The sequence below is a fragment of the Heterocephalus glaber genome, unplaced genomic scaffold, assembly GCF_053883595.1.
Source record: "Heterocephalus glaber isolate CG9 unplaced genomic scaffold, H.glaber_assembly_v1.0 deba00001429, whole genome shotgun sequence".
NCBI lineage: Eukaryota > Metazoa > Chordata > Mammalia > Rodentia > Bathyergidae > Heterocephalus > Heterocephalus glaber.
The window spans coordinates 6,396,509-6,420,546 of NW_028258294.1; the positions used below are offsets into that span (position 1 = coordinate 6,396,509).

Genomic DNA, 24,038 nt, shown 5'->3' on the forward strand with positions numbered 1-24,038 from the left:
CAGGATTTCTTTCCTTAGAATTCTTTCATAGAATTTGCCAGTTAATAATTATATATTTATTTCTAAAATTACTAGTTAGTATTTATTTCTACCACTAGTCTAAGATTCACAGTATCACAGAAAAGGGAATTTCACCAGTGCCTGGCATATGGCAATTTTATTATAGATGATCAAAATATAGGTATTCATCTATTGTTTCATGGATGAGTAAATAAATTAAAAAGTATTTGATTTTATATATTTATGTAACATTTGGGTTGAGTTGATGATGTTGGATATTCCAAAGCAAATTGGTTCCTAAATATCCAACCATTTTAACACTTCCTGATTCGTTTTTCTTTTAATAAAAGTTTATTTTAGAATAGTTTTTATTTACAAAAGTCTTACAAAGATACAGAGTTCTCACTTATGCCATGCCTTATTTCCTCTATTTTTAACATCTTAATGCCTGTATGAAACATTTGTCACAATTAATAAATTTGTGTGTGTGTGTATCTGTGTCTGTGTGTGTGATGCTGGGCATCAAACCCAGGATCTCAGCCATGTTAGGCAAGCCTTCTATCACTCAGCTATTCCCTTAACACTATTTAAGCCAATATTGACACATTATTATTAATCAAAGGCCAGTTTGTTAAGGTTCTTTAGTAGGTACCTAGTATCTTTTTCTGTTAGAGGATCTCAGCCAAGTTAACACATTACTTTCAACCATCATATCTTCTTAGACCCCAGTGATGAGTTTTTCTCACTTCTTTTGTTGTTTTTGATGTGACAGTTGAGTACTACTCTAATGCTTTTGTAAAATTTCTCTCAACTGATGGGGCCAAGGATTTAGCTCAGTGGTTCGGGTGGCTGCCTTTACCGAGTTTGATCCCTGGTACCAAAAAAAAATTTCTCTCAACTGAGATCTATCTGTTTTTCCATTGGATTGTGGTAATATGTTGTGGTAAAGAAAACAACAGAAGCAAAACCACCATTCTCTTCTTATAGTATAAAGGATTCATACACTAAATTTATCATTACTACTCTAGCCTGATCACCTGACAGAGATGGGTTTTGACAGGTTTCTCAAACTCTTAAATGATTCCACCACCCTTCTGTACTCTATTCTTAAATAAAAGTCATTAGGCACAGCCCACATTCAAGGAGTGGAATGTTATGTTCCACCTGCTAGATGGCAGAGCATCTGCATAATTATTCAGAGTCCTTCTGCATGGTAGATTTTTTAATTTCCCATATTTATTTATTCACTATTTTATATCAGACAGCCCTATTTATTTTATAACTGAAGTTATAGGCGAAACTCCTTTATTTACTTTTTTAGATCAAATTGTTCCAGCTTTGAGAGCTTTGTCAGTTGTCTCTTCTGTCCCTTTCAGATAACTCTAACATGGTGGGGTATTGTTTTTTTCTTTAATTCTTTTATTGGTACATTTCAGGTATACAAAACAATTACATTTCTCATTGGGAATTGTACCTTTATGTAATGCATCTTGGTTCTTATCTTTTCCCCATTCTTAGCCATCCCTTCCCTATTTACAATGACTTTATTTCCATTCTTTCCATTTCTCATCATTTTTCCTTTCCCTTCTTTCCTTTCCCCTGCCCCTCCCACTATCCCTACCCCTTTGGACCTTTTCTTCCTATTTTGCATTGTCGATTATTCATTCTAATAATTGGTACATTTTAGCTATACCATATAATGACATTCATCGTTGGAAATTTGCACCTTTACATAATCTCTCTTGGTTCATAATTTTCACCCTTGCCCAGCCCTCCCTCCAACACCTCCATTCCTATTTACAAAGATTTTGTTCCTATTTTTCCATTTTCTCATATTAATCCCATTCCCTTCTATCCTTTCCTCTAGCCCTCCCACTTCCTTCCCCTTTGCCCCTTTTCTTCCTATTTCACATTACCTATTATAAATTTTAGTCCTTATTTACACTTTCAGTTTCTCACACCAGAGAAACTATTTGGTATTTATACATGTGTGTCCTATTTATTTCACTTAAGAGCATCACCTCAATGTGCATCCACTTAGCTATAAATGTCTCTAATTTCTCATTTTTTATAGGTGAGTAGTACTCCATTTTATAAAAAAACCACATTTTCTTTATCCAGGCTCCAGTTGTTAGGCATTTGGGCTGTTTCCAAGTTTTAGCTATCACAAACTGCGCTGCTATGAACATGGGTGCACATATATCACTGTGGTATGATTCTTTTAATTCTTTGGGGAAGATCCCCAGCAGTGGAATAGCGGGGTCAAATGGGACTTCCAGTTTTAGCTCTTTGAGGTATCTCCATACTGATTTCCACAGTGGTTGCATCAGTCTACACTTCCACCAGCAGTGGAGCAGGGTTCCTCTTTCCCCACAGCCCTGCCAGCATTTGTTATTGGTTGATTTCATGATAGCAGCCATTCTTTCTGGAGTGAGGTGGAATCTCAGTGTTGTTTTCATTTGGATCTCTCGAATGACCAGTGATGTTGAACATTTTTTCATGTATTTATTTGCTATTTCTACTTCTTTGTCTGAGAAATGTCTGTTCATTTCAGATGCCCATTTTCAGATTGGGTCTTTAAATTTGGGAGGTCTGATCTTTTTAAGTTCTTTATAGATTCAAGATGGTAGACCTTTGTCTGAGGAAAAGCAGGTGCAGCTTTTTTTCCCACATTGTGGGTTATATCTTCACACTGCTGGTGGCTTCTCTTGCTGTTCAGAAGCTTTTTAATAAGAAGAGATCCCATTTGTTGATTGTTTGTGCTAGTTCACGGGCAACTGAGGTTTTGTTCAAAAAACCTTTTCCTACACAGATGTCTTCAAGAGTTCTACCTAACTTCTGTTCCAACTGTTTCAGAGTTTCTATTTTAATATTTAGATCTTTAATCCATTTTGATTTTAGTTTAGTGCATGGTGAGAGATACAGGTCTAGTTTTAATCTTTGGCAAGTTGAAGCCCAATTTTTCCAGCACCATTTATTATTTTTCATTTTTTATTTATTTTTTTTAATTTTTATTTTTCCAGCAACATTATCTTTCCTCCAGTGAAGGTGTTTGGCTCCTTTATCAAAGATGAGATGGCTGAGTGTGTCTGGCATTGTTTCTGGATCTTCTAATCTGTTCCACTGGTCCTCAGGTCTGTTTCTTTGCCAGTACTATGCTGTTTTTATCACAGTAGCTTTGTAGTAGAGTTGCAGGTTGGGGATTGTGATACCTCCTGCCATGTCTCTGTTACCTAGAATTACTTTTGCTATTCTGGGTCTCTTCTTGTTCCAAATGAATTTTTGGATTGTTTTCTCAAGGTCCATGAAGTATGCTGCTGAGATCTCAATTGGAATTGCATTAAATCTATATAGCAGTTTTGGAAGTATGGCCATTTTCACTATATTAATCCTTCCTACCCAGGAGCAGGGGATGTCTGTCCATTTTCTGATGTCATCTTCAATCTCTCTTTTCAGGGTGCCATAGTTTTCAGAGAAGAGGTCTTTGATTTCTTTCGTTAGGTTGATTCCTAGGTATTTCAGTTTTTCAGATGCTATTGTGAAAGGAATTATTTTCCCTATTTCTCTCTCAGTGAGTCTATCATTGGTGTAGAGGAAAGCTATTGATTTTTGTGTTGACCTTGTAACCAGCTACTTGACTGAATTTGGTTATTAAGTCTAGAAGACTTTTGGTGGAGTTCTTGGGGTCTTCTATATAGAGTATCAAGTCATCTGCAAATAACGACAAACAATTTGACTTTTTCATTTCCTATCTTTATTCCTTTTATTTATTTCTCTTGGCTAATTGTCGTGGCTAATGTTTCCAGAACTATATTGAACAAGAGTGGTGACAGTGGACATCCTTGTCTTGTTCCTGATTTTAGTGTGAAGGATTTTAGTTTTTGACCATTTAGTATGATATTGGCTGTTGGTTTTTCATAGATGGCTTCTATCAGTTTGAGGTAGAGACCATCGATTCCAATTTTTTGTTGGGTTTTTATCATAAATGCATGTGGATTTTGTCAAATGCTTTTTCTCCATCTATGGAGATAATCATATGGTTTTGGTCCTTGGCTCTATTGATATAGTGTATTACATTGATTGATTTGCATATATTGAACCATCCCTGCATCCCTGGGATGAATCCCACTTGATCAGGGTGTACGATATTCTTGATGATCTTCTGCATTCTGTTTGCCATTATCTTATTAAGGATTTTTGCATCTATGTTCATTAGTGAGATTGGCCTATAGTTCTCTTTTTCAGTTGGGTCTTTCTCTGCTTTGGGGATCAGGGTGATGCTTGCCTCCAGGAATGAATTTGGGAGTATTGCTTCCCTTTCAATTTCATTGAATAGTTTCAACAGTAGTGGCAGCAGTTCCTCTCTAAATGTCTTGTAGAATTCAGCAGTGAAGCCATCAGGGCCTGGGCTTTTCTTAGTTGATAAGTTTTTAATTACATTTTCAATTTCATTGGTTGATATTGGGTTGTTCAGAATTTTTAGGTCTTCTTCGTTCAACTTTGGTAATTCATATGTATCTAAGAATCTGTCCATTTCTTCTTTGTTGTCCATCTTATTGGCATATAGGTTCTGGAAGTAGGTATTGATGATCCTCTGGATTTCTGCTGGGTCTGTTGTAATTTCACCCTTTTCATTCTTATTTGCATGGATTTGGGCTTTTTCTTTCCTTTTTCTGATAAGGTTGGCTAAGGGTTTGTCAATTTTGTTAATTCTTTCAAGGAACCAAATCTTAGCTTCATTGATTTTTTTTGTATCATTCTCTCAGTCTCCACTGCATTGATTTCTCCTCTGATCTTTATAATTTCCTCCCTTGTATGAGCTCTGGGGTTGTCCTGCTCTTCTTTTTCTAGAAGCTTGAGGTGCAGCATCAGGTTGTTTAATTGGGCTTGTTCTGTTTTCCTAATATGTGTATTCACTGCTATGAATTTCCCTTGTAAGACTGCTTTCATTGTGTCCCATAGATTCCGATATGTTGTATTGTCATTGTCATTTAATTGAAGGAACTGTCTGATTTCTTCTTTAATTTCCTCTGTGACCCATTGGTTATTTAGAAGTGTGTTGTTCCATTTCCACTTGTTTATGAAATTTTTCGAGTTTCTTTTGCTATGGATCTCCAATTTCATCGCACTATGGTCTGATAATATACAGAGGATAACTTCAATACCTTTCCACTTGCTTAAACATGTTCTATGTGTGAGTATGTGGTCTATTTTTGAGAATGACCCATGTGCAGCTGAGAAGAATGTGTATTCTGATTTTGTGGGGTGGAAGACTCTGTAAACATCTGTTAAGTTCATTTGTTCAAGAGTTTGATTGAGTTCTAGTATTTCATTACTTATTTTTTGTCTAGTTGATCTATCTATTTGTGACAGTGGGTTGTTGAGGTCGAGTGGGGTATTGTTTCCGTGAACATTTCCTTAGTTTCTGGCATGACAAGATGTTCCACACTTTTATATTTCCTGCCCCTATTTTAGAATCTATCATTTCTCCCTGGAATCTTGGTTCTTTTTATTGAACAGTAATTGCTCTGTCCATTCTTCCTCCTGAGATTCCAACTATGCACATTCTACATTTTTGAAATTGTCCCACAACACTTAATTTCTTTTTCCCTTTACATTTCAGTTTGGAAAGCTTTTACTGAACTATCTTCAATATTATTAATTCTTTCCTCAGTTACATCAGGTCTACTGATAAACTCATTAAATTCATTCATTTCTTTTTAGTGCTTTTAGCTCTAGCATTCCCTTTGATTCTTTCTTAGAGTTTCCATCTTTCAGCTTACAACACCATTTCTTCTTGCAGGTAATTTACTTTCTCTACAAGAGTCCTTAACATATTATCCATGTGGTTTTTATGTCCATGTTTGACAATTCCAAAATCTACATAATATTTGATTTAGGTTCTGAGATTGTCTAACCAGTCCAGACTGTTTTTCCCCTTACCTTTTGACTAGCGTTACAATTTTTTATTATTGCAAGTGAGATGTTTTTATGATACAAACTGAGGTAAATAGGCCACCAGTGTGAGGATTGATTATAATTTTTATTTTAATTTTTGCTGTAGGGAGTCTCAAATCTCCCTAATGTTTTTGTTTGTCTCCACTCTTGATTTTGTGCTTCCCTCTATACTCTTATTCCTTAGACACAATATATATTTTGCAATTCTTTTAGCTATAATCCAGGGATGCTTTACTGGAACTCTGTTGGTATGGCAGTGCAATATCAGAGAGAGGAAGTCTTGTAAACAGCCTGATTAAATTACAGTCATTGAATCAAATAGTGTCTTGGTGCTGTGACCTTCATAATTGTATCTCTAATTGCAGCCTTTTTTCCCTTACCCCTCCTTCCTTCCCTTCCTACAGCATTTCTAGCCCATTTCCTCAAATTGTCACTTCACTTCTTGCCCTGGCTAAGCCAGCCAAGAATCTTTCTTGGATTTTTATCATGAACTTTCCAAAATTGTAGAACCCCAAAATAGTGTGTGGGAATCCCCCAAAGACTACAGTTCCAGGAATTACTCACTATTTCCTCTAGCCTAGACTCTGTCCATAGCTCTTCTTCAAAGTGTTTAAGGACCCAGTTGCTTCTGCTCCTGGTGAGCAGGTCTCAGCCATGTTCCTCTGGATGCACTTATACATATAGTTATAGGGTTGGTTCTTTGCCCTGCAAACTCAATTTTTCATGAGTCCAGGAGAAGTTGTGGATTTTCAAGTTGTCTAACTTTTTCTTACTGTAAGGATGGGCATGACAAGGGTCTTTACATGTCAGGCTAAAGCCAGAAACCACATGTCGGATTATAAATAAAATACTTCCCTTCATGTTTCCCTCTTTGATCACCTTTACTCTTTTCTAATTCTTCTGTTGTGAATTTCACTGTTGCTCGTTTACAGACAAGTGTTCAGATACATTTTAAATGAATCTCTGATAAGAAGATATATTTCTCTCAAAGTGTGAATGTGATTATGTAACTTATATCCTGGTATTTCAATGTGAGCCACCTTAGACACAGTTTAATGAAACTAACTGAAGAAGAGAGCCACCTATGAAGAATTTAATGAGGATTAATTCCTTCATTTTGAAAGGTTGAAAAGGTGGGTAAGCATTTTAATGGTTTCATCCATTAGGTCATTTGGTGCTAAGAATTGATGTCTTTGTCCTACTTAGGTAAAGAATTTTTATTGCTTGGCAGAAACAAGATTATCTATAAATTAAATTATAGTAGTAATTTTTCTCAGTTGACTAAAGGCACAATTTTTGCCTCAAACTCTTATCTACTGATTCACTGTATATTGGATGGTCGCTAAATCAGTAAACTCGAGGTTTTTGAATCTTCTTTCCATTTCTGCCTATCACAATAATAACTTTTATTAAAAAACCTTGCTCAAATACACATGCCTTTAGCACTTTATTAGAGCAAATCTCATGTCTCTCACCAACTGTAGATTTCTTCTGGTAGAATGAAAATAGTGAGGAGGAAGACAAAAAGGAAGAAGTGCTATGGGATGATAGCTTCTACTAACCATTTATCACTTAGCTATGTGTCTTCTGTTATTTAATTAATCCTCATACCAGCCTCATTTTTAGTATCATTTCATTTTGCAGATGAAGAAAGGGGGAATCTAATAGTAAGAATTTTTACTATTTTCTCTTTTCACTACCTGTAGATTTTTATCTAAGTGTAACTTGGCCGGCAGTAGGTACTCTATAAATACATAGTTAATAGAGTTAATTTAGGGAGAATTTGACATTCTTGGGCCAGGTTTTCAGTATTTATCAATGACCTGCTGATCCCTCAATTAATTCACAATTGAAAACCAGCTTTGACCAGAGTAGTGTTGGAAGTCCAGATTCTCTAAGTAAACAGAATTGCCGTCTGTTTTACTGTGGAAAGAAATGATCACCACTGAGTCATTTGGCTTCCTTATTCTTTATTGTACTTCAAAATGTTGAAAATTTCATTTTCTGTTTGAAGCCTAAAAAAGAGATAGTCCTTTTTAGGTATGATCTCCTTTTTCTGTATGATCTACTAACCTACTTTCTAGCTTAAAGCAATAGCTTACTTATTTAGCACCTTCATAAAAAAGCATATGACAAAGGATATTGCCTTTGAACACAGGTAAGACAAATAATGTTCTCATTTTCAAGATGCATAAGTAAGTCTCCAGGAAGTTTACTGTTTTCTGAGTCATATAGCTATTAAAAACAGAGCTAGACTTCAAGGGAAATTCTCTAACCCCAGATCTGGACATTCTTTTGGTCATGTTTTTAATGGCCCACTATATATTCTTCTACAGCTTGAGTTTCTACTCCATTCTAACTGCATATTTTTATCATTAAGTTTTTACATTTCTTTCCAGAAAGAAATGCATACAGCAGAAACAAACTCTGGCTTATTAAAACAGGAAAAAATGCTGAAAAGATATTAGATAGCTCACAAAATAGCCGAGAAGTTCAGACATGGAAACAAGGGAAACTGCTAGCAGTCAAAACATCTGCCAAAACCATGCAATAGAATACAGTATACACCTACATAATGGCTTCCTTTGCTTGTACATCTAGTCTTGCTGCCCTTAAAAACTAGACAATGTTATAGCAATTGCTACTGCCCACTACTAAAATGGTTTTCCACTATCCTTGTATCATATCTATCTCCTCTAAAATCATGAATACATATGTTTGGCTGAATATTGATCAAACTCTAGCTTTGGGGGAGGCTGGGAAAACAAGCACAGTTGTTTTAACCTATATCACTGGAAGTAAACTCTGTCTCCCACCCAAATTCATTAAACATGTACTCCCCTAAATATCAGGTGGAAGGTGAAATAATTGAAAGCCCCTACCCTGAACAAAAATGGTCAAATTCCATTCCTATTTCAATTTAATATTATATGTTCTTTCTTTGGACTAACTTTCTTTGGGCCAAGAAATATATTTAATTTATAATTGTGGTCGAATTTTCACTCAACTAGTAGTTAATTACCTTTTTTCTGTGACATTCTTAAGGTTCTAAACTGGTTATGTAAATTTCATCCTTCTCCTAAGTTTTAAAAAAAATTATCTTCATGCATCTTTCAAATGAGTGTAGTTATGCAGGGCCTGATAGCATGACAGCATAAACTGATATCTTATAAAACATTTTGAAAATATGAAGATATTAAACAAATTTCCATGTCCTAAGATTTTAGTATGAGTTTTGTTACTTTATTTTAGGAATTTAAAATATTTATTTTATTTATGATGTATTTCTGAGTCTGATATTCCTTTCTTCTTCAGTATTTTTGAACAGTGGCTCCGAAGACACCGCCCTCTTCAAGATGTTTATCCAGAAGCCAATGCACCTCTGGGGCATAATCGGGAATCCTACATGGTTCCTTTTATACCTCTCTACAAAAATGGAGATTTCTTTATTTCATCTAGAGATCTGGGCTACGAATACAGCTACCTACAAGATTCAGGTAAAGTTCAATTTCTTTCAGGTGAATTACTAAATCTAGTTTGAACAATGTCTTTTGAAATAGTACAAAAACTTATGTTTTTAGAGTGCTATCTCTATAACCCCTTTAAATTGGGAATGCGTAGTATAATCAATCCTTCACTGATCACCAATATTATCACATAAATCAATATCTAAAGATCTTTGAATTCATTTTCATTCTGCTTAATAGAGGGCATTTTGTGCATGGAAGCCATGGAAAAGCACTAGAATTCAGGCAGAAAGAAAGTTTTGGGATATGACACATGACTCTATTCACTATTTTATGGCTTTGGGAAAGTTACTTCAGTTACTTAACTCTCAGATCATTCATCTGTGATTGGAACCAGAGTACCTCAAAAAATTGCAAGAATCATTAACACACCTAGTGTATTGTAGTACAGGTAAATATCTAGCAGTTTTAGAATTATCTTAGAAAATTTCTTTCTAGGGTTACCAAAAGAATTTGTGAAAACCTTGATTTTAAATCTATTTAATAATAATGATATGCCAAATATGGTGGCACACAGCTGTAATCCAGGCACCCAGGGAGGCCGAGGCAAAAATATCACAAGTTCTAGGCTAGCCTAGGCAGAATAGTAGGACCATATCTAAAATGAAAGTAAAATAAAAAAAGGGGCTGGAGATATTGTTCAATGGGAAAGTACTTTCCTGGCATGTGTGAGACCCGGGGTTCAATCTCTACTACAAAAATAAAGGGGGTAATAGCTATTATAGTGTGATGTGCAATGCCTATGATTAAGAAGATAATATAAAATTCTGCAATTGGAATTTGTCTGGGTTTGAAATAATCTTTCTAACTAAAACTATGTCGGTAGGGGCCGGAGATTTAGCTCAGTGGTTCCGCTGCCTGCCTCGCAAGCACAAGATCCCGAGTTCAATCCCCGGTACCAAAAAAAAAAAAATCAAAAACTATGTTGGTATCTTTTTGACAAATTAGGGACACATAGAAAGGCCTCTCCATTCCTGAATCTACTGCATGCAGATTCTTCATATGCATTATTAATCAACAATTTATTATGTCTTATTTTCCTAGAAATAGATGAGGATACTGGCCCTAAGAGAGTTTAAGTGGCTTTTCCAATACCATATACTAATATATGAAGGAACCAGATGTCAATATTAGGCAGTCTCCCTTCACTACCTTGTACTTATGTCTAATATTTGAGGACTAAGAACACAAAATAGTAAAGCAAGAAATGGCATGTGGGTAAGAGACATTCAACAAGCAGTGATGTTCTATTATGTTCACGGGTAATTCATGAAAAATAAAAGATAACAAAAATAAAATTTAAAAAATGAGTGAAATTTACCAACTTCTTAGCTCTTGTTTTCAACTCTACTGACACATAAATTAGTGGCATAGTTTCAGATCTCAAGAAGCTACAAATCCAATGTGGAAGCCAGATGACTGCAAAGGAAGTCCAAAAAATTGGGTGGTGAATGACTCATAAGCACAATCTTATAGGATCACAGAATAGAAAATCAATAATAAGTTGCAATAGTCAAACCTAAGAAGACAAAACAAGGCTTGAAAGTATCATTAGGCAAGTAGGAAACAGAAAATGACAGAGGATATTCTAAGCTAAGAGAATAGCAATAAAAATAGAAGTGGAACATGTACAGTATATATATGGAATATTGAGTTGTTTCTTGAATGGTATGAACAGTGAAAAATAATATTAGGAAGATAAATTATGTTGCTCCATAGTAATTTACACATATTCTTTTTGTATATGAGGAACTCTTCCAGGTGTGCTGTGTTATTTCCTTTAATCTTCTTTACTTCACAGGTAGATACAATTATTTATTTATTTCATAAATGAAAAACAGTAGCATAGAATATAAATTTTCCCAGGCTGTTTACCTACAATGTGTTATAACAATCCCTGTTAACAAAATTAACATGAGGGCTTATACTTTATCAATCTTGTCCACCCTTTGAGGGACCATTAGTTGAACAGATTGGGTTTGATTAAACTTCTTTTAATTTATCTAAAGATAATAGTCAATACCATAATGGACGCCTGAGGAAATTAGATATTTGAAAACATTGAGATAACTGAGAACAGAGAATTTTGCAAAGGGTGGAAGTGATGTGAGAGGAGATTCCTGTGGATCAAAAAGAGGGACAATCTCACATGGCTGGGGGTATCACAATCCCCAACTTGAAACTATACTACAAAGCTACTGTGATAAAATCAGCATGGTACTGGCAAAGGAACAGACCTGAAGATCAGTGGAACAGATTAGAAGATGCAGAAACAACTCCAGACATGCTCAGCCAACTCATCTTTGACATAGGAGCCAAACACCCTCATTGGAGGAAAGATAGCCTATTTAATAAATGGTGTTGGAAAAATTGGATTTCAACCTGCCAAAGATTAAAACTAGACCCATACCTATCACCATGGACTAAACTAAGATCGAAGTGGATTAAAGATATAAATATTAAGACAGAAACACTAAACTTGCTGGAAGATAAGTTAGGTAGAACTCTTGGAGACATTGGCATAGGAAAAGACTTCATGAACAAAACCTCAGCAGCATGGGAACTAGCAGAAAGAATCAACAACTGGGATCTCCTTATTAAAAAGCTTCTGCACTGCAAAAGAAACCACCAACAGAGCTAACAGACAACCTACAATATGGGGAAAAAATTTTAGCAGCTGTACCTCAGACAAAGGACTACTATCTAGAATATATAAAGCATTGAAAAACATAAGACCCCCCAAATTCAAAGACCCAATTCAAAAATGGGCATCTAAAATGAACAGACATTTCTCAGACAAAGAAGTAAAAGCAGCAAACAAATATATGAAAAAATGTTCGACATCACTCGTCATTGGAGAGATGCAGATGAAAACAATACTGAGATTCCACCTCACCCCAGAAAGAATGGTTGCTATCAAGAAATCAACAAATAACAAATGCTGGCGGGGTTGTGGGGAGAAAGGAACCCTTCTCCATTGTTGGTGGGAGTGCACACTGGTGCAACCACTGTGGAAATCAGTATGGAGATACCTCAAAGAACTAGGACTAGAGGTCCCATTTGACCCAGCTATTCCCCTGCTGGGTATCTTCCCCAAAGAATTAAAAGAATCATACCACAGTGATATATGTGCACCCATGTTCATAGCAGCACAGTTTGTAATAGCTAAAGCTTGGAAGCAGCCCAAGTGCCCGTCAACTGGAAACTGGATAAAGAAAATGTGGGTTTTTTTCTAAAATGGAGTACTACTCAGCCATAAAGAATGAAAAACTAGAGTCATTTATAGCTAAATTGATACTTATTGAGGCCATACTCTTAAGCAAAATAAATAGGACACACGTGTAAAAACCGAACAGTTTCTTTAGTGTGAGAAACTGATAGTATAAACAAGGGTTAAAATGATTAAAATGAATAATTGATAATTTGAAATAGGAAAAAAGGTCCAAAGATGAAGGAGTGAAGGGAGAGGAAGGGGAAAGGAAAAGAGGGCAAGGAAAAACTATGAGATAAGAAAAAAAATGGAAATGAAATCTATGTAACTAGGGAAGGGTGGAGAGGGTGAAAGGCACACAGGTAATGGGGAAAAAAATAAGAACCAAGATATATCATGTATAGGTACAAACACCCAATGATAAATGTAAATGAATTGTACACCTAAAATGTACCAATAAAAGAACTAAAAAAAAAAATAGGGACAATCTCAAACAACGTGTTTCTCTATTTTAAAACAACAAAAACCATAGTACATAAAGAAAAGATCATATTGGTAACTATTTTGTAAAATTTCACCTTTAGAATTTTACCCCTATTTCCATTTCCAGAACATGGTACACTTTTGCATGGTCTCATAGTTCTGAACATGATGTTCTCTCTGTCTAAATTTTTACTATATTTCTCTACTGTCAAACTGTCAGATAAGAAATCATTTCTGCACAGTCAGGTCTAATTACTCCTTTCCTAGAGTTGTGTGGTAATTTTCCTGTGTATGAATCTGTCCCCTTTCCATCTGGATTGCAAGGCTCACAAGGTCAGAATTTATCTTGTAAGTCTCTCTAAGCATCGAATCTGATACAGACTGAGATCAATGAATCAGTTTGAGTGCAGGTGATGTTTATCATGAGGGTTTTATCACTAACTAATGTAAATGAAACTTGCTATAAAAATATCAACCCTTTTAGTACCCAGGCTACGTTTAGATATGTATTTTAAAGATAAAGTGTCTTATCTTGTCAGACATTTTTAGGTCACCTTGATTCATTTACACTTTCTACATATATTTCTTGACTAATTGATTCAAACAGATATTGTCTTAAATATTGTGAATAGAAAAGTAAGCAACATGTTATCTATTTTCACACAGCTTATAATGGAAGAGAAACATCTTATTTGCCTACTGACACACTTGTTTAGGGATATGCCTATCTCTAGAGGTCAATGATGTGATGTTTGAGACAATATCAATATGACAGGTAGAATTAACTAGTTGAAAAGGGAGTCTTTTGCCCATTTTGATAGAATGATGGAAGTCATTAGTGAATTTTAAGTAAATAGTAGTCAAATTGGAGTTTTCAAAAGATTATTATTGCTTTTAAGTTTCGTTGACATTGGAAAGTACGTACATAACATCCAAAGAAAACACTATTGGAAGAGACCAGAGGAAGGTGATGGTAGTTTGGATTCAGATGGGGATAGAAAAGAAGGGAGAAAGTATAGAAGAATTTGATGTTTCTTTGGGAAAAAAATTTACAGAAATTGGTAAATGACATATATTCAGGGAGATAGAAGATGGAGGGGTTAGAAATATCTTTAAGCTTTCTGGCTTTTACAGCTTATGGTTGATAATACAATTTACTGAGGTAGTAAAAATAGGTAGAGGATCAGACATGAAAGGAAGCTCACATGTTTGTTAAACAGTGAAATGGAATGATATGACTTGTCAGGGTAAATATGTCTTAGGGCAATATGTCAAAGGAAATGTTAAAACCCTTGAATCCTAATGTCCTGGACCCTCAGATCTTAATGTGAGAGATATCAACATATAAATTATTATCTCAGCCAATTTTAAAATTGTACATAGTACTAATTTTTTATTTTTTATCTCCTTATGTTTTATTAGTACATGTATATAGTACATAATGTTGACATTCCTTATGTAAAACTGGTACATGTCCATAACACAATTTAAGTCCTTTTTTCATCCCCTTTCACTATTCTCCCAATTTTTATTGATTTATAGGAAAACAAATTGAGAATCAGAAAGATAAAATGACTTTTTAAATTACAAAGATATTATGTGGCAAAGATTAAATCCAAAACTTCTGATCTCTCTCTTTACATAGAAGAAAAGGTGCCGTTTCGCTCTTACATTGTCTTTTACACATATACTCTACCTCATTATTCCTTACCTGGTGTCCAAATAGTTATTTTTTTAACTTCAAAGGCAATAAACATCACTGAATGAACAAAGGCAGAGGATGCTCAAAAGCTCGACTGTATTAGAGGCTGAAAGGTATTTATGCTAGTAAAATTATAAGAAAATTAATTTGGAATGCTTTATGTGTCTATGTAGACTGTGTTTCATACTACTGTGAACTTAGTTAATTTCAAAGAAGTTTGACTATAAAATAAACAACAATTGCCTTTTTTATTTTATGAATCGTATATTGATGGTTCTGTTGTACTTCCAAGGAGCTTAAAATTTACCTCTATTCATTACTAAACTTCAAGTTTATTTAAATCCCTTTAAAAAAGCCTTGATACAATTTATACCAAGGGGGTCATTATTCATTATTCACATATTCTTGTTTATAATTTAAGTGTTTTTTGTAAAAAGGCAGCAAATGCTTGTTATTTGTCAAACAGGTTGCATTATAATCAAATATAGTGAATGCTCTAAAAAATTGTTATCTGAGGGAGGGGAGTCTTTCAGGCCACCATAAAACTGTCCCCAGCAACAAAGAGCAGAGCACCCCCCCCAGCACCAAGAAGGTGAGCCTTTTGGGCCACTGTACCAGCACCCACAGCGCCGAGGGTTAGAGCCGCCCCCCCAGTGCCAAGGAGGTGAGTCCCATGGGTGCCAGCAGCACACAACCCCCCAACCCCTTTTGAAATGAGAAGACACATAAACAAGTCTCAAAAATAGACTTCCAGATCACATAAAGCAAGCCCAAAGGGAAACAAGATGGAACAAACTGATGATACCAACCAACTGCACTCCCTGAACTGGCAACAAAAGAGGATCTGAAAAAAAATGAAATCAGAAATAATTTCTCAGATAACAGCAGAGATTGTGCCCATTGTGCAAGACATGATTAATAAATCTAGAGAGGACACAGATGAAAAAATAGAGGAGCTGAGGAACATGGTGGAATCCCAACATAGGAAACAAATGAAATCCATACAACAGATGCAGATTTCCAGGACATTAAAAACTCCATTGAAAGTTTACACAGCAGAATGAGCCACTTTGAGGACAGAATTTCAGATATATAGGATAAGATTGTAAAGTGACCAGGAAAAGAAAAATTGCTTTAAAACTGTAAGGGACCATGAGAAATCAATCCAGCAGCAGCTAGAAAATGCAAAGAAGAATAACATAAGACTGATCAGAGTCAATGAAGAAACAGGAGAGAGTGCAGATGACATTAAAAAACTGTTCAGATGTGATGGCAGAAAACTTCCCAAGAAGGGGAAAAGAACTTGACATACAGATAAGTGAGGCATATAGGAGTCCAAATAGCCTTGATCAAAAAAAATCTACACATAGGCATATAATAGTTAAGATTCCAGAAACCTAACAGAACAAAATTCTACAAGCAGTAAGAGAAAAGAAACAAACCATATACAAAGGAAAGCCCATCAGAATCACAGCAGACTTCTCAATGCAAACTCTCAAGGCAGGAAGAGCTTGGAGTGATGTATTTCAAGACCTAAAGGAAAACAAACTCCAACCCAGATTGATGTACCCTCCAAAACTATCTTTCAAAATTGATGGAGAAATAAGATACTTTCATGACAAAGAGCACCTTAGGAACTTCATGAATACCAAAGAGCACTCCAAAAAATTTTACACAATATCCTAGGAAAAGACAATGAGGATCACAAACCCCAGGAAGCCCAGCAGAATGAATCTATCAGGCACAACACGAAACTAAATGCAAAGGGGGAGAATCCAGCAAAAAGAAACACTCATGACAATGAAAACTCAATATGTATCAGTCATAACAATCAATGTTAATGGTCTCAATTCACCAATCAATAGAAATAGACTGGCAGAATGAGGCAAGAAGCAAGATCCAACAATATGCTGCATACAAGTAACACACTTAATTCAAAAAGAAACTCATAGACTGAAAGTTAAAGGGTGGAAAACAAAATTCCATGTGACAGTAACCACCCCCTGCCCCCCAAAAAGCAGGAGTAGCTATCCTCTTTGCAGATCAAGTGGATTTCAAACCAACACTGATTAAGAGAGACAAAGAAGGACACTACAACATACTTGTAAAGGGGAAAATCCAAGAGGAAGAGATGGCAATCATTAATAAATATGCACCAAAAGCTAGTGCACCCAACTATATAAAACAAATACTAATGGACATGAAAAATCAAATGAGTGCTAATACAATAGTATTGGGGCACCTCAGTACCCCACTGTCACAAATAGATAGATCAACTAGACAAAAAATAAGTAATGAAATACTAGAACTCAATCGAACTCTTGAACAAATGAACTTAACAGATGTTTACAGAGTCTTCCACCCCACAAAATCAGAATACACATTCTTCTCAGCTGCACATGGGTCATTCTCAAAAATAGACCACATATTCACCAATCGAACATGTTTAAGTAAGTACAAAGGAACTGAAGTTATCCCCTGTATATTATCAGACCATAGTGCAATGAAATTGGAGATCAAGAGCAAAAGAAACTGCAAAATTTCATAAATACATGGGAACTGCATAACACACTTCTGAATAACCAATGGGCCACAGAGGAAATTAAAGAAGAAATCAGACAGTTCCTACAATTAAGTGACAATGACAGTACAACATATTGGTATCTATGGGACAAAATGAAAGCAGTCTTACTAGGGAAATTCATAGCAGTGAGTACTCACATGAGGAAAACAGAGTGAGCTCAATTACACAACCTGACGCTGAACCTCAAGCTTCTAGAAAAAGAAGAGCAAGACAACCCCAGAGCTCATACAAGGGAGGAAATTATAAAGATCAGAGGAGAAATCAATGCAATGGAGACTAAGAGAATGATACAAAAAAATCAATGAAGCAAAGAGTTGGTTCTTCAAAAGAATAAACAAAATTGATAAACCCTTAGCCAACCTTATCAGAAAAAGGAAAGAAAAGGCCCAAATCCATGCAATTAGGAATGAAAAGGATGAAATTACAACAGACCCAGCAGAAATCCAGAGGATCATCAATACCTACTTCCAGAACCTATACGCCAATAAGATGGACAACACAGAAGAAACGGACAGATTCCTAGATATGTATGAATTACCAAAGTTGAATGAAGAAGATCTAAAAATTCTAAACAACCCAATGTCAATCAATGAAATTGAAAACATAATTAAAAACTTACCAACCAAGAAAACCCCAGGTCCTGATGGATTCACTGCTGAATTCTACAAGACATTTAGAGAGGAACTACTGCCACTACAGTTTAAACTCTTCAGTGAATTTGAAAGGGAAGCAATACTCCCAAATTCACTCCTGGAAGCAAGCACCACCTTGATGTCCAAAGCAGAGAAATGCCGAACTGGAAAAGAGAACTATAGGCTAACCTCACTAATGAACATAGATGCAAAAATCTTTAATAAGATACTGGCAAATAAAACACAGAAGATCATCAAGAAGATCATACACCCTGACCAAGTGGGATTCATCCCAGGGATGCAGGGATGGTTCAACATACACAGATCAATAAATGTAATACTCTACACAATAGAGCCAAGGACAAAAGCCACGTGATCATCTCAATAGAAGCAGAAAAAGCATTCGACAAAATCCAACACACGTTTATGATAAAAACCCAACAAAAAAATGGCACAGATGGTCTCTATGTCAGATAAAAGCCATCTAACAAAAGAAATCAAAGACCTCTTCTCTGAAAACTATAGCACTCTGAAGAGAGATTGAAGATGATATCAGAAAATGGAAAGACATTCCTTGCTCCTGGGTAGGAAGAATCAACATAATGAAAATGGCTATACTTCCAAAACTGCTATATAGATTCAATGCAATCCCAATTGAAATTCCAACAGCATACTTCATGGACCTTGAGAAAATAATCCAAAAATGCTTTTGGAACAAGAAGAGACCTAGAATAGCAAAAGCAATTCTAGCTAACAGAGACATGGCAGAGGGAATCACAGGACCCAACTTGAAACTATATTACAAAGCTACTGTAATATAAACAGCATTGTACTGGCAAAGAAACAGACCTGAGGACCAGTGGAACAGATTAGAAGATGTAGAAACAACTCCTAACACTCAGCCATCTTATCTTTGACAAAGGAGCCAAACACCCTCACTGGAGGAAAGATAGCCTCTTTAAAATGGTGCTGGAAAAATTGGGTTTCAACTTGTCAGGGATTAAAACTAGACCTATATCTCTCACTATGCATTCAACTAAAATCAAAATGGATTAAAAATCTAAATATTACAACAGAAATGCTGAACTGGCTGGAAAGACGTTAGGTAGAATTCTTGAAGATATTGGTGCAGGAAAAGATTTTATGAACAAAACCTCAGTTGCCCATGAACTACCACAAGCAATCAACAAGTGCTATCTCTTCTTACTAAAAAGCTTCTGCACAGCAAGAGAAACCACCAACAGTGTGAAGAGACAACCCACAATGTGGGAAAAAATTTTCACCTGCTGTTCCTCAGACATTATACATTCCTCTAGAATGTATAAATCATATACTAATAAAAGTAAAAAAAGGGGGGTGCAGTAGAAGTCAGAGGCAGAGGAACAACCCCACAGGCTTTGTGTTTTCACAGCATTCCTCTGGCTGCCAAGTTAGCAGACAGGAGGGGTCCAATACTAACGTCCAAGCCTTGTTTTTGGCAGGATATTCAGAGACGGTGACCTTGTTGAAGTCCTGACAAATACCATGGATACTGTTGAGTTTTGGCAAAATGTAGCTCTCAGATTTGCACTTTTTAAATTATTTCCCCTTTAATAAACATTAACTTCTACAAATAAAATAAAATGCAGAATACCAAAACTTCCATGGAAATTAGAATAGATAAAAAGAGAACTTACTGGTTTATAAAATCCAAGGATGGGAGGTGCATTCAAGTTATGGAAAAGACAGAAGTGCACCTGAGCCTGAGAAGCATCAGGGGCCAAGGAACTGAGTACCCTAATGGCTGGGACTCTTCTTCCAATCCCTAGCACTCACTGTGTGTTGGCATTATCCTGTCTTCCACGTTTTGGGAAGTATGTCTGTCATCAGTAACCGAGCCACCTGACTCTCAATTCCAACCTAGCGAACTCTGGGTAATGACTCTGAGTGGGTACCATGAGTCAGGGCTCCATCATTTACTAAGCAACTACAGCCAAGGAGAGGGGTCACAAAGAAATGCATCAGCAGACAAGGGGGGTGAGAATTGGCAGTAGATATGCTAAGGTTGAAGCTCAAATCCCACACTTAAATAAATTACTTTGTTGATTACTCCAACAGCATTCCCAGTGGGTCACTGAATATCATTTGTATGATTTTTAAGAGACCAGAACTGCTCCTTTCTTATAGCTACATAAGACCAAAGTTTTCTTGGACCACAAGGTCTGTGATGGCTCACCAATATTATCTGCATTCCAGCTAAGCAAAAAAGAAATGAACAAAGGGTAAAGACTTTTCTTTTTAATGGAACTCCCTAAAAGTCACATATATTATTTTTGCTTGAAAATTGAGTCATACAAGCATAACTTACTGCAACATAAGTCCAGGATACAATATCTTCTTCCCTTTGTTTCAAAAATGAACATTGAATAACTTTTATATACATTATAGAGTGTCTTCTATAAAGAAATTACTCTTTCATCGATAATCTATCAACTTTTATTGAGCAGGTAAAAGTAAATATTTCTTTTTTCTTAAAATCTTAGTTTCTTAGATTCTATTTTTATATTTATCTCTTCAAACTACTTATAGCTTAGGATATAACTGATAGTGGAACTAAGATTTATTTGTCATATATTTACTTTTGTATTTACTTTAGGCTAATTTATATTGAGGGACACTAATTTATATAATTGGACAATATGGTTTTATCAAACAATATTGTGTTCCTTTTAATACATACTATCTAATCCTGAAATTTTTACATTCACAATCATACCATCTATTAGTTACTTTAGGTATTCTTTTTTTTTTAACTTGAAGTACTTTTTAGTAACTCAATTCCAAACTGTATGAGTAAAATGTAATCATTTCAGTTTTAGAAAATTTGAAAAGAAAATAAAAACAAAAATAATAAAAGTTATCCTACTGGTCAGATTAATAAACTGTTGCAGTTATTTTGATCTTAGATGGGATTTCTGTTGTATTTTTCTCACATAGAGTTAAACATACCATTAAGCATGTTTTAATTAATTTCATTTTATTAAATAACATATGCAAGGAATCACTTTAATACAGAAAATAGACATGTAAATAATAACTGGAATAGAATTTAACCAGTGCAATAATAGAAGAAATGCTAACCCTTTAACATTTTAGATATTTAAGTCTTGTTGAATTAAATATAAAAATGCTTTTAAGAAACCAAAGGTCCTTGAGGAGATCAAACTTAACCTCATGATACAATCCATGAACACACTAAGTACATAGGTAAGGTATAAGCTTCAGATTATCAAAACTAAGAAATTTTAGAGGTAGAAAGTTATTTATTGGTGTTGTCCCTCACCAGTGGCATTTGCTTATGTGGTTTGAAGCAATGTAACTAATCAGAATACTGGAAATTTTTCCTTACTCATAATTTTTAAAAACACACTTTGTAAAAAATCTGTTAAGATTTAAATCTGTGATCTCAAAACATATGGAAATTTTACAAATGTCCTGAAGCTCTTGGAGTATTCCGAGATTACTGAACATTTAGCAACATTCTTGTCAGCTAATGTTTGTCAAATAATTTAAAATTATTGGATGATTAATAGTACAGCAGTGTTGCATAGATAATCGGAATTATTATAAGATCAGCAGAAAACATTACCTACCAATTGAGTGCACACTGTATAACAGACACTGAATAATTTACTATAGACTATCTACAAATTTTAACATCCCAACAAGGGAGTATCATTTTCCTTTTTTCCTGGGGAAGAAACTGAGGAGTAAAAAGTGCTACTTCCTCAAGCTCTTATACCTAATAAGTAGTAGAGCTGGTGTTCAAACCCAAACGTCTGACTCTAAAGTATTAGGCAAAGATGATGATGATGATTGATGATGATGATGATATCAACAACAGTAAAAACACTGAGATTTCTTTCTGTTTCAGATCCAGGCTTCTTTCAAAACTACATTGCACCCTACTTAGAACAAGCTCATCAGATCTGGCCATGGCTGGTTGGGGCAGCCTTGGTAGGGGCTGCCTTAGCTGTTGCAGTGGTGGCCCTTACTAACCTACTGTGCCATCACAAGAGAAAGCAGCTCCCCGAGGAAAAACAGCCACTCCTCATGGAAAAGGAGGACTACCACAGCTTATTGTATCAAAGCCATTTGTAAAAGCCACAAGCAATGGAGTGGGACCAGAACATATGTCCTCACTCTAACTCAGAGTGCTGTGCAGGTTCCCGGGAGACACTTTCAACAGAAGCCCCTGTTTGTCAGTGAAGATCCTTCTTAGAATTGTAATCTAATGCAAAATGTGCCCCCCACACACATACACCCAGTCAGAACACAGCTGTTCATCTTGCTGCTTATAGTTCTCCCCCAGTCCCTAGTTTCAAGGAAAGGATAACATTTGGTACAAAGTAAATACTACTTGTATCTGAATAAAAGTGCTCTTATATGAACATGGAATACTGGTGATTTTTTTTCTACCTGATTACTTAAAGATGTTTCTTTTTACATGTCACTTATGAAAGTTTGACTTATGAAAATAATAACAAATCTACACTGGTCCATTTGTGCTTGAGAAATACATTTTATTTTTCTCAGGAAGAATGATATTTTTCTATATTTTACATTCCCCCTCCACAATTTGTGTGGACTTCAAATAGAAAGCATTACTTTTCTGTCATTGGCCTGACTATAATTTTAAGGTCACTGAGAACAAGGGCTCAGGCACTAGGACAAATCTGGCTAAGTGCCTATCTCTATGTGTGTTCATTTAATATCTTGACATTGATAAAAATAAACATAATTGATGGCTACTTGACCTTCTAAGAAGAATTTTATTGGAGAAAGTTTAAAATGCCACAGAACATTTGAAGATTGAGAACTATTATCTGAATATCAGCCTGTGTGAAATTCTTGCAAGGAACTCATTACCATTTTCATTGGCAGTTAAAAATCTCAAATGAAGAAATCCGGAAAATCTCACTACTTGAAATTTTGGGCTCTGTTGAATTTCTGAAAAGCTGAATGAATATTATAGTTGTGTGTCCCATGAAAGACCAGGACCGCTGGGTGAAAGTTATAGGTTCTGAAGCAATAAAAAGAAAAACTGTTCAATATTCAGTTTTTCAAAACCAAAGTGGATGTTCTTGGAAAATAAGTAGTTGCCACTGAAATTCTTCATATGTCATGTTGGGTGACTAATTTGACTTGTATTCTATAGAGAAAAATTAAAAATTGAGTCTAGAGTAATACTTATTTAAATTGGCTCGGGGCTTTTAACAGTTCTCTTTCTACTCAAAAGGTGAAGCTTTTCCATCAAAAGTCCCTATCACTCTACCACAGTATTTGAGGGAATATCACCAGAGTTTTTCTTCCACTCTCCCAAATAAATTCATTTTTACTTGTCCTGCCTTTGTGTTCTCATTCTCTTCAGAGCCCTTAGGACTCCTTTGTGCTTGTGTGCTCAGCATCTTCAAAAACATACTTCAGTCTGACTACTTACCTTATGTTTCTAGCCTCAACTCTGGACACCACCTTTCGTCTATCTCTTGAGGCTATGCTTTAAAGATAGATCTAAATAATTCAGGCTTCTAGAAACCTTCCTGGGTCTGGCACCTGAACCTCTACATCTCCAGAAGACACTGTGTGGTACATTTCCACCACAGTAGTATATAATCCTCATCAGTTCTGAAGTATAACCTTCCAACAGTTTATAAATATATTTAAAAATGAATTGCCTAAAGCAGCTGAGTTCTTGGAAGTATCTTTATCTAGAGAAGTTTGGCCTAAGGTTAAGACCATATACTTCTTAAATTATTACACTTCAATCACTCCCATTTTAAATTTTGAAGAGTAAAAATCTCTCTGGTATATATATTGGTCAAGTGATTTTGGTTGTTTTTAAAACTTTGAATAAACAGAAATTTCCCATTATTTCTGAAATTATCTTAGAAATTTCCAATTA

The 24,038-nt window shown here is 35.4% G+C and overlaps 1 protein-coding gene across 1 annotated transcript in view; it reads left to right on the forward strand.

Moving 5' to 3' along the window:
- Nucleotides 1-22,698, forward strand: part of Tyr (tyrosinase) — an 89,058-nt gene extending 66,360 nt beyond the window's left edge. The window contains exons 4-5 of the mRNA XM_004868206.3: nt 9,274-9,455; nt 22,011-22,698. Of these exons, the coding sequence (XP_004868263.2) occupies nt 9,274-9,455; nt 22,011-22,237 (409 nt within the window). The 3' untranslated portion in view covers nt 22,238-22,698. The remainder of the gene's footprint in view (nt 1-9,273; nt 9,456-22,010) is intronic.
- The last annotated feature ends 1,340 nt before the right edge of the window (nt 22,699-24,038 follow it).